The 12381-nt window shown below is 40.7% G+C and overlaps 1 protein-coding gene across 1 annotated transcript in view; it reads right to left on the bottom strand.

Annotated features, from left to right (window-relative positions):
• GFPT2 (glutamine-fructose-6-phosphate transaminase 2) overlaps nt 1-12381 on the bottom strand; it is a 123086-nt gene that overhangs the window by 64478 nt on the left and 46227 nt on the right. The window contains exon 7 of the mRNA XM_053717235.1: nt 6348-6409. Within this exon, the coding sequence (XP_053573210.1) occupies nt 6348-6409 (62 nt within the window). The remainder of the gene's footprint in view (nt 1-6347; nt 6410-12381) is intronic.

The following is a 12381-nucleotide window of genomic DNA, read 5'->3' as shown; positions in this document are numbered from 1 at the left end:
AGAGCTTTCTGGGCTAACGCCGGTTCATAAAGCTCTTAACTACTGTGCTCTACAGTACACTAACACCCATAAACTACCTATGTACCCCTAAACCGAGGCCCCCCCACATCGCCGCCACTCTATTAAATTTTTTTAACCCCTAATCTGCCGACCGCACACCGCCGCAACCTACATTATCCCTATGTACCCCTAATCTGCTGCCCCTAACACCGCCGACCCCTATATTATATTTATTAACCCCTAATCTGCTCCCCCAACGTCGCTGCTACCTTACCTACAATTATTAACCCCTAATCTGCCGACCGGACCTCACCGCTACTATAATAAAGTTATTAACCCCTAATCCGCCTCACTGCCGCCTGAATAACCCTATAATAAATAGTATTAACCCCTAATCTGTCCTCCCTAACATCACCGACACCTAACTTCAAGTATTAACCCCTAATCTACCGACCGGACCTCACCGCTACTATAATAAATGTATTAACCCCTAAAGCTAACTCTAACCCTAGCCCTAACACCCCCCTAAGTTAAATATAATTTAAATCTAACAAAATAAATTAACTCTTATTAAATAAATTATTCCTATTTAAAGCTAAATACCTGTAAAATAAACCCTAATATAGCTACAATATAACGAATAATTACATTGTAGCTATTTTAGGATTTATATTTATTTTACAGACAACTTTGTAATTATTTTAACCAGGTACAATAGCTATTAAATAGTTAAGAACTATTTAATAGCTACCTAGTTAAAATAAGTACAAAATTACCTGTAAAATAAATCCTAACCTAAGTTACAATTAAACCTAACACTACACTATCAATAAATTAATTAAATAAAATAATACAATTAAATTTAACACTACACTATCAATAAATTAATTACATACAAATCCCTACAAATAAATACAATTAAATAAACTAACTAAAGTACAAAAAATAAAAAAAGCTAAGTTACAAAAAATAAAAAAATGAATTACAAACATAATAAAAAGATTACAACAACTTTAAGCTAATTACACCTACTCTAAGCCCCCTAATAAAATAACAAAGTTCCCCAAAATAAAAAAATGCCCTACCCTATTCTAAAATTAAAATAGAAAAGCTCTTTTAACTTACCAGCCCTTAAAAGGGCCTTTTGCGAGGCATGCCCCAAATAATTCAGCTCTTTTGCCTGTAAAAATAAACACAATACCCCCCCAACATTAAAACCCACCACCCACATACCCCTAATCTAACCCAAACCCCCCTTAAATAAACCTAACACTAAGCCCCTGAAGATCTTCCTACCTTATGTTCACCACACCGGGTATGACCGATCCGTCCAGGCTCCGAAATCTTCATCCAAGCCCAAGCGGGGGCTGGAGATCCATCATCCGGCTGAAGTCTTCTATCAAGTGGCTGAAGAAGTCCAGAAGAGGCTCCAAAGTCTTCATCCTATCCGAGCAGAAGAGGAGATCCGGACCGGCAACCATCTTCATCCAAGCGGCATCTTCTATCTTAATCCGATAACGAGCGGCTCCATCTTGAAGACCTCGGGCGCGGATCCATCCTCTTCTTCCGACGTCCTAAGTCCGAATGAAGGTTCCTTTAAATGACGTCATCCAAGATGGCGTCCCTCGAATTCCGATTGGCTGATAGGATTCTATCAGCCAATCGGAATTAAGGTAGGAAAATTCTGATTGGCTGATGGAATCAGCCAATCAGATTCAAGTTCAATCCGATTGGCTGATCCAATCAGCCAATCGGATTGAACTTGAATCTGATTGGCTGATTCCATCAGCCAATCAGATTTTTTGTACCTTAATTCCGATTGGCTGATAGAATCCTATCAGCCAATCGGAATTCGAGGGACGCCATCTTGGATGACGTCCCTTAAAGGAACCTTAATTCCTCGTCTAGTCGTCGGAAGAAGAGGATGGATCCGCGCCGGAGGTCTTCAAGATGGAGCCGCTCGTCATCGGATGGAAGAACATAGAAGATTCCGCTTGGATGAAGATGTTTGCCGGTCCGGATGTCCTCTTCTGCCCGGATAGGATGAAGACTTCTGCCCGAAGATGGACTTCTTCATTCGCCGCTTGGATCAAGACTTCAGCAGGAGGATGGACGTCTTCAGCCCCCGCTTGGGCTTGGATCAAGACATCGGAGCCTGGATCGATCGGTGATACCCGGCGTGGTGAAGATAAGGTAGGAAGATCTTCAGGGGCTTAGTGTTAGGTTTATTTAAGAGGGGTTTGGGTTAGATTAGGGGTATGTGGGTGGTGGGTTGTAATGTTGGGGGGGGTATTGTATGTTTTTTTTCCAGGCAAAAGAGCTGTTTTCTTTGGGGCATGCCCAGCAAAAGGCCCTTTTAAGGGCTGGTAAGGTAAAAGAGCTTTTCTAATTTTATTTTAGAATAGGGTAGGGAATTTTTTTATTTTGGGGGGCTTTGTTATTTTATTAGGGGGCTTAGAGTAAGTGTAATTAGCTTAAAATTGTTGTAATATTTTTAATATGTTTGTACAATATTTTTTTTTTTGTAACTTAGTTCTTTTTTATTTTTTGTATTTTAGTTAGTTTATTTAATTGTATTTATTTGTAGGTATTGTATTTAATTAATTTATTGATAGTGTAGTGTTAGGATTAATTGTAAGGATTTGTTAAGATTTATTTTACAGGTCATTTTGTAATTATTTTAACTAGGTAACTATTAAATAGTTATTAACTATTTAATAGCTATTGTACCTGGTTAAAATAAATACAAAGTTGCCTGTAAAATAAATATTAATCCTAAAATAGCTACAATATAATTATAATTTATATTGTAGCTATATTAGGATTTATTTTACAGGTAAGTATTTAGCTTTAAATAGGAATAATTTATTTAATAAGAGTTAAATTATTTTGTTAGATTTAAATTATATTTAACTTAGGGGGGTGTTAGTGTTAGGGTTAGACTTAGCTTTAGGGGTTAATACATTTATTAGAGTAGCGGTGAGGTCCGGTTGGCAGATTAGGGGTTAATAAGTGTAGGTAGGTGGAGGCGACGTTGGTGGCGGCAGATTAGGGGTTAATAAATATAATATAGGGGTCGGCGGTGTTAGGGGCAGCAGATTAGGGGTACATAGGGATAACGTAGGTTGCGGCGGTGTACGGAGCAGCAGATTGGGGGTTAATAATAATATGCAGGGGTCAGCGATAGCGGGGGCGGCAGATTAGAGGTTAATAAGTGTAAGGTTAGGGGTGTTTAGACTCGGGGTACATGTTAGGGTGTTAGGTGCAGACTTAGCAAGTGTTTCCCCATAGGAAACAATGGGGCTGCGTTAGGAGCTGAACGCTGCTTTTTTGCAGGTGTTAGGTTTTTTTTCAGCTCAAACTGTCCCATTGTTTCCTATGGGGGAATCGTGCACGAGCACGTTTTTGAAGCTGGCCGCGTCCGTAAGCACCGCTGGTATTTAGAGTTGCAGTGTCGGTAAATTATGCTCTACGCTCCCTTTTTGGAGCCTAACGCAGCCATTCTGTGAACTCTAAATACCAGCGGTATTTAAAAGGTGCGGGAGAAAAAAAGCACGCGTAGCTAACGCACCCCTTCTAACGCAAAACTCCAAATCTAGGCCTAAATTTGTAAATGCAGAAATGTAAGGTAAGGAGCTGGCACATTTTTGGTTCGGCACTTGGGCAGAGCTTCCTGATTGATTTGTTACATTTAGCCACCAATCAGGAAGCGCTACCCAGGTGCTGAACAAAAAAGGGGCCGGCTCTTAAGCCTACATTCTTGCTTTTTCAAACAAAGAAAAATTGATAATAGGAGTAAATTAGAAAGTTGTTTAAAATTGCCTGCGCTATCTGAATCACAAAAGAAAACATTTGGGTTTAGCATCACTTTAAGGTGGCCAATTGCAAGTTGTTGTTCTCTTTGACTCTCCTCTGAAGAGTGGCAACATGGGGGCCTCAAAACAACTCTCAAATGACCTGAAAACAAAGATTGTTCAACATTATGGTTTAGGGGAAGGCTACAAAAAGCTATCGCACAGATTTAAGCTGTCAGTGTCTGGAAGACCACAGGCACAGTTCTTGTTAAGGCCAGAATAAGTCTTACTATTATCATTTAGCTCTTGATACTTTAAACATACTTTGGTAATTTATAAGTAAAGTTATTAGTGTTGTTATGATTAGCCTTTATTTATAAAATATCATCCTATTCTGCAGTGCTGAATCAGCCAATAGAAAAAGCTTTTATTCTGTTGGCTGAGTGAATTTGGATTTGAAAATGAGCCAATAGTAATGCAAGCATACCCCTATATAAGGTGGTACCTCGCATTCAAAATTCAGTGTGCCGCAGGTGACCGCATTAAGAGGACGTTGGGGATGGAAGACCAGCAGATGAGAAGAAAAGAAGATAAGAAGATGCATCGGGTTAAAGATGGATGAAGACTTCCTCAGCGGAGTGGCGGCAGAAGATAGATGAAGATAGAAAAAGGCTGCTGCCTCCATGAATATGGGCTTCCGCCACTGCCGCCAGGATGAAGATGGGCCCCACCATAAAGAGGAGCACTGCTATTGGGGATAACTTAGGTGCCGGAGTCAAGTTGGTGAGTACAAACTTTGGGGTTTAGCGTTAGGATTTGTTTGGGGTCGGCATTTTTATTTTTAAGCTTAGTTTTTTTTTTTTCCTTCTTAGGATTTTTTACTATAGGCTTTGATTTTTTTAATTAAAAAGGAGCTGAAATCACTTTAAGGCAATGCCCTACCAAATGCCCTTTTCAGCGCAACCCTTTTTTAGATTAGTTTTATTTTTAGAATAGGTTTTTATTTTTTGTGGGAAGCAAAGGAGTATGCACTTCTAAGGGCACTGTCCAACCAAATGTGCTACTCAGGGCAATCTTTTTTAACCCCTTAAGGACAATCCATTTTTCAATTTCTTTCCCTTAAGGACCAGGGCTCTTTTTACATTTTTTTGGTGTTTGTGTTTAGCTGTAATTTTCCTCAATATCGAGGCATCACAGCAATACCTTGAAAGTGGCTGGAAGCGATCAGGATCGCTTTCAGCCGCTTGAAACCCTTAACGACGTACAGGGTACGTCGCTGGTCTTCAAAGACCAGTTTGTGTAAGATGTACCCTATACGACATGCGTCGTTGAGGATAGGGTTATTTTTTTAGTTTATTTTTTTTTTTGGGGGGGGGGGGGGTGTTTATTGTAGAATCGTGTTGTAGTTTTTATATGAAAAATAGTCACTTTGGGGCAATGCACTACAAAAAGCCTATTCAAGGGCTATTGTTATAGTAAGTTATAGTGTTAGTATAGGGTTTTTTATTTTGGGGTGTTTTTTTTTAAAGGGGGCCATAGTTTTAGTATAGGCGTAACTGTGTTTTTTTGTTAGTAATGTTGGTTTTTTTCTGTAATGGAAGTTTTTTTTATTTTGTGTAAATTTAGTGTTTGTTATTTTTTGTAACTTAGGGGATGTTAGCTCAGAGGTGGGGTGGGGTTAGGTGAAGTTTGCATTTGGGGGTTGTGGCAAATTAGGGGTTAATAGGTTAGGGGCTTATTGAGTTGGGGGTTGTAGCAGATTAGGGGTTAATAGGTTAGGGAGTTTATTGCATTGGTGGGCTGTGGTGGTGTAGGGGTTAATAGGTTAGAGGGTTATGGTGGTGTAGTGGTTAAGTGGAGTAGGGGATAATGTGTTGGGCTATTGGCAGTTTAGAGGTTAACAGGGTAGAAGGTTTATTGCGGCAGGCTATTGGCGGTTTAGGAGTTAATAGAGTAGTAGGTTTATTGCGGTGGACTATTGACGGTTTAGGGATTTATAGGGTAGAAGGTTTATTGCGGTGGGCTGTTGGCAGTTTAGGGGTTAATTAGTGTAGGTTTAGTTTGTGGTGGTGGTGGGTTGGTTATGGGGTACATAGGTATAGTATATATTACAAAGGGATCCTTTACTATACATCGCCAATGTCAGCGCCAATGCTGGCTGGAATATATCGCCAGCATCATCACCCATTAGGATGTATAGTAAAACGCCTCTTTGCGATGCTGTCTGTTAATATAGATGTCAGCAGCTTGAAATATTTTGGTGTCTTGCTCAACATCACGGAAGATCCCTTTGAATATATTGACACATCGCAGCACTTTCATTGGTAGCCTTAATGCTAAAGTTATTTTTGTTTTGTTTTTTTAAATAAACTGGTAAAACTGAGTAATTTACTTTTATTTAGTACGCCTCTTTTAAAATGTGACTGTCTATAATGCTAAATGAACAGGAAAAGTAATTACAAAAGATACTTTTTTTGTGATTATACTAGAGATCAAACAAGAAGGTATGCAAACTTTCCTTTCCATAAGAACAGGAAGGATCACAACACAAACCTTGTGGCCACTGCTTCGCCTGGATAATGGATACTCTTGAAAACCAGTGCAAAAGCTCCTTCCTGAAAAGTATAAAGAATGTGGTCACTTTAAACAGTAACATATAAGGGGCCCCATCCTTCCAAAAAGTTACTTATGTTCAAGCTACTATTGCTATCTTGAGACTTCTCTTGGCACTCAGTCTTGTCAACCATGTGTTGGGGTCAAAGTGAAGTCATTTTAAATGAAAACAAAAAACAGACACTAAAAGGGTCCATTGTTCAGTAAAAAGACTTTGAACTTTTGTGATATTAATTGTAGTTAGAAATTATTTATTTTTTCTACCTCTTAAAATAATTTCATGCGAAAAGCATTTAACATAGTTATAAAAATGTCTCAATATAAGCTTTGCATATCAAATCTACAGTAAAATAAAAACATAAAATAATGTTCTAACATTTACTGGTTTACTTCTTGTACTCATTTTTTGTTGGATGCTAAAGCTAATAGGTCACATATTTCAACAGTTTTTTTTTAATATGCAAGCTTTTTTTGCTAGATAAATGTAAAGCACTAAAAGTGTGGGGTTTATGTCCCTTTAAATTGTTTGTTAACTGATACTAACATGTATATCAACTACTAAGTTAATTTCTTCTAGGTTTGCCACCCAGTAAGTATTTTACCAGAATGGCCAGGATTTGTAAGGTTCATGTCAATGTAGATAATAAAGGATAAATGTAAAAAACACAATTTATGCTTACCTGATAAATTTATTTATCTTGTGGTGTATCCAGTCCACGGATCATCCATTACTTGTGGGATATTCTCATTCCCAACAGGAAGTTGCAAGAGGACACCCACAGCAGAGCTGTAATATAGCTCCTCCCCTAACTGTCATAGCCAGTCATTCGACCGAAAACAAGCCGAGAAAGGAGGAACCATAGGGTGCAGTGGTAACTGTAGTTTAAATTTAAAAATTACCTTCCTTAAAATGACAGGGCGGGCCGTGGACTGGATACACCACAAGAGAAATAAATTTATCAGGTAAGCATAAATTGTGTTTTCTCTTGTAAGGTGTATCCAGTCCACGGATCATCCATTACTTGTGGGATACCAATACCAAAGCTAAAGTACACGGATGAAGGGAGGGACAAGGCAGGTACTTAAATGGAAGAAACCACTGCCTGTAAAACCTTTCTCCCAAATATAGCCTCCGAAGAAGCAAAAGTATTAAGCGAAGACCAAGTCGCCGCCTTGCAAATCTGTTCAACAGAAGCCTCATTTTTAAAGGCCCAAGTGGAAGCCTCAGCTCTTGGAATGAGCTGTAATCCTTTCAGGAGGCTGCTGTCCAGCAGTCTCATAGGCTAAGCGGATTATGCTTCTTAGCCAAAAAGAAAGAGAGGTTGCCGAAGCCTTTTGACCTCTCCTCTGTCCAGAGTAGACAACAAACAAAGCAGATGTTTGACGAAAATCTTTAGTAGCTTGTAAGTAAAACTTTAAAGCACGGACCACGTCCAAATTGTGTGATAAACGTTCCTTCTTCGAAGAAGGATTAGGACACAAGGATGGAACAACAATCTCTTGATTGATATTCTTGTTAGATACCACCTTAGGTAAGAACCCAGGTTTGGTACGCAGGACTACCTTATCCGTATGAAAAATCAGATAAGGAGAATCACATTGTAAGGCAGATAGCTCGGAGACTCTATGAGCCAAGGAAATAGCTACCGAAAAAAGAACGTTCCAAGATAAAAGTTTGATATCTATGGAATGAAGAGGTTCAAACGGAACTCCTTGAAGAACCTTAAGAACCAAATTTAAGCTCCATGGTGGAGCAACAGGTCTAAACACAGGCTTGATTCTAACTAAAGCCTGACAAAATGCCTGAACGTCTGGAACATCTGCCAGACGCTTGTGCAAAAGAATAGACAGAGCAGAAATCTGTCCCTTTAAGGAACTAGCTGACAATCCTTTTTCCAAACCTTCTTGGAGAAAAGATAATATCCTGGGAATCCTGACCTTACTCCATGAGTAACCCTTGGATTCACACCCATAATTCTTATGGTAAATTTTCCTGGTGACAGGCTTTCGTGCCTGTATTAAGGTATCAATAACTGACTCGGAGAAGCCACGCTTTGATAAAATCAAGTGTTCAATCTCCAGGCAGTCCGTCTCAGTGAAATTAGATTTGGATGGTTGAAAAGACCCTGAAGTAGAAGGTCCTGTCTCAGAGGCAGAGACCATGGTGGAAAGGATGACATGTCTACTAGATCTGCATACCCGGTCCTGCGTGGCCACGCAGGTGCTATCAGAATCACTGATGCTCTCTCCTGCTTGATCTTGGCAATCAGTCGAGGGGGCAGAGGAAACGGTGGAAACACATAAGCTTGGCGTTCTGGCGAGACGCCATGAGATCCAGTTCTGGTTTGCCCCAACGATGAATCAGTTGTGCAAACACCTCCGGATGGAGTTCCCACTCTCCCGGATGAAAAGTCTGACGACTTAGAAAATCCGCCTCCCAGTTCTCTACACCTGGGATATGGATAGCTGATAAGTGGCAAAAGTGAATCTCTGCCCAGCAAATTATTTTTGAAACTTCTAACATCGCTAGGGAACTTTTTGTTCCCCCTTGATGGTTGATGTAAGCTACAGTCGTGATGTTGTCCGACTGAAATCTGATGTACCTCAGAGTTGCTAACTGAGGCCAAGCCTGAAGAGCATTGAATATCGCTCTTAGTTCCAGAATATTTATTGGAAGGAGAGACTCCTCCTGAGTCCACGATCCCTGAGCCTTCAGGGAGTTCCAGACTGTACCCCAACCTAGAAGGCTGGCATCTGTTGTTACAATTGTCCAATCTGGCCTGCGAAAGGTCATACCTTTGGACAGATGGACCCGAGATAGCCACCAGAGAAGAGAATCCCTGGTCTCTTGGTCCAGATTCAGTTGAGGGGACAAATCTGCGTAATCCCCGTTCCACTGACTGAGCATGCATAGTTGCAGCGGTCTGAGATGTAAGCGTGCAAACGGCACTATGTCCATTGCCGCTACCATTAAGCCGATTACTTCCATACACTGAGCCACCGAAGGGCGCGGAATAGAATGAAGAACCCGGCAGGAATTTAGAAGCTTTGATAACCTGTACTCCGTCAGGTAAATCCTCAATTCTACAGAATCTATCAGAGTCCCTAGAAAGGGAACTCTTGTGAGTGGGTATAGAGAACTCTTTTCCTCGTTCACTTTCCACCCATGCAACCTCAGAAATGCCAGTACTACGTCCGTATGAGACTTGGCAATTTGGAATTTTGACGCCTGTATCAGGATGTCGTCTAAATAAGGGGCTACTGCTATGCCCCGCGGCCTTAGGACTGCCAGAAGCGACCCTAGAACCTTTGTAAAGATTCTTGGGGCTGTAGCTAATCCAAAGGGAAGAGCTACAAACTGGTAATGCCTGTCTAGAAAGGCAAACCTGAGAAACCGATCTTTGTGTATCGGAATGTGAAGATAAGCATCCTTTAGATCCACTTTAGTTATATATTGACCCTCCTGGATCATTGGTAGGATGGGACGAATAGTTTCCATCTTGAATGATGGAACTTTGATGAATTTGTTTAAGATCTTTAGATCCAAAATTGGTCTGAAGGTTCCCTCTTTTTTGGGAACCACAAACAGATTTGAGTAAAAACCCTGTCCCTGTTCCTGCTTTGGAACTGGATGGATCACTCCCATAACTAGGAGGTCTCGTACACAGTGTAAGAATGCCTCTCTCTTTATCTGGTTTGCAGATAATTGTGAAAGGTGAAATCTCCCTTTTGGGGGGAAGCTTTGAAGTCCAGAAGATATCCCTGGGATATAATTTCCAACGCCCAGGGATCCTGAACATCTCTTGCCCATGCCTGGGCGAAGAGTGAAAGTCTGCACCCCACTAGATCCGTTACCGGATAGGGGGCCGTTCCTTCATGCTGTCTTAGAGGCAGCAGCAGGTTTTTTAGCCTGCTTACCTTTGTTCCAGGTCTGGTTTGGCCTCCAGACCGCCTTGGACTGAGCAACAGTTTCCTCTTGTCTTGCATTAGAGGAGGTTGATGCCGCACCTGCCTTGAAGTTTCGAAAGGCACGAAAATTAGACTGTTTGGCCCTGGATTTGGACCTGTCCTGAGGAAGGGCATGACCTTTTCCTCCAGTGATATCAGCAATAATCTCCTTCAAACCAGGCCCGAATAAGGTCTGCCCCTTGAAGGGAATGTTAAGCAGCTTAGATTTTGAAGTCACGTCAGCTGACCATGATTTAAGCCATAGCGCTCTGCGCGCCTGTATAGCAAAACCAGAATTCTTAGCCGTTAGTTTAGTCAAATGAACAATGGCATCACAAACAAAAAAATTAGCTAGCTTAAGTGCCCTAAGTTTGCCAAGTATGTCATCCAATGGAGTCGCTACCTGTAAGGCCTCTTCCAGAGACTCAAACCAGAACGCCGACAGGGGCAATGCATGCAAGGGGCTGTAGGATAAAACCTTGTTGACAAAATATTTTCTTAAGGTAACCTTCTAATTTTTTATCCATTGGATCTGAAAAAGCACAACTGTCCTCGACAGGGATAGTAGTACGCTTTGCTAAAGTAGAAACTGCTCCCTCCACCTTAGGGACTGTCTGCCATAAGTCCCGTGTGGTGGCGTCTATAGGAAACATTTTTCTAAAAATAGGAGGGGGAGAGAACGGCACACCTGGTCTATCCCATTCCTTAGTAATAATTTCTGTAAACCTTTTAGGTATTGGAAAAACATCAGTACACACCGACACTGCATAGTATTTATCCAGTCTACACAATTTCTCTGGCACTGCAATTGTGTCACAGTCATTCAGAGCAGCTAAAACCTCCTTAAGTAATACGCGGAGGTGTTCAAGCTTAAATTTAAATGTAGAAATATCAGAATCAGGTATTCTTTCTTAGTCAGAAACATCACCCACAGACTGAAGTTCTCCTTCCTCAGCTTCAGCATATTGTGAGGCAGTATCAGACATGGTTCTTAAAGCGTCAGTATGCTCTGCATTTCGTCTAACCACAGAGCTATCTCGCTTACCTCTAAGTTCAGGTAGTCTGGCTAATACCGCTGACAGTGTATTATCCATGACTGCCGCCATGTCTTGTAAAGTAAACGCTATGGGTGCCCTTGATGTACTTGGCGCCATTTCAGCGTGAGTCCCTTGAGCGGGAGTCAAAGGATTTGACACGTGGGGAGAGTTAGTCAGCATAACTTCCCCCTCGTAAGATTCCTCTGGTGATAAATTTTTTAAAGACAGAATATGATCTTTATTGCTTAGAGTGATGTCAGTACAATTGGTACACATTCTAAGAGGGGGTTCCACCATGGCTTTTAAACATAATGAACAAGGAGTTTCCTCTATGTCAGACATGTTTATACAGACTAGCAATGAGACTAGCAAGCTTGGAAAACACTTTAATTCAAGTTAACAAGCAAATATAAAAAACGGTACTGTGCCTTTAAGAGAAACAAATTTTGTCAAAATTTGAAAAACAGTGAAAAAAAGCAGTTACACAAACAAAATTTTTACAGTGTATGTAATAGGCTAACAGAGCATTGCACCCACTTGCAAATGGATGATTAACCCCTTAGTTCAAAAAACGGATCAAAAAAACGACATAGACGTTTTTTAACAGTCACAGCAAACTGCCACAGCTCTACTGTGGCTCCTACCTAACAATTTTAGGCTCTTTAGAGATGTCCTGTAGCATTCAGGGAACTTCTGAGGAAAACTGGATGTCTCAGTCTGTAATTTTAACTGCGCAAAAAAGCGCTAAAATAGGCCCCTCCCACTCATATTACAACAGTGAAAAGCCTCAGGAAACTGTTTCTAGGCAAAAATAAAGCCAGCCATGGGGAAAAAATTAGGCCCCAATAAAGTTTTATCACCAAGCATATATAAAAAACAATTATACATGCCAGCAAACGTTTTATATAGCATATCTATAAGGGTATTACCCCTGAGAGTAAGCATGATACCAGTCGTTATTAAATCACTGTATTCAGGCAGCATTTTCT

The sequence above is a fragment of the Bombina bombina genome, chromosome 6 (genome assembly GCF_027579735.1).
Source record: "Bombina bombina isolate aBomBom1 chromosome 6, aBomBom1.pri, whole genome shotgun sequence".
NCBI lineage: Eukaryota > Metazoa > Chordata > Amphibia > Anura > Bombinatoridae > Bombina > Bombina bombina.
Note: the sequence above shows the minus strand (reverse complement) of the source record. Positions and strands in the feature narration are given on the sequence as shown.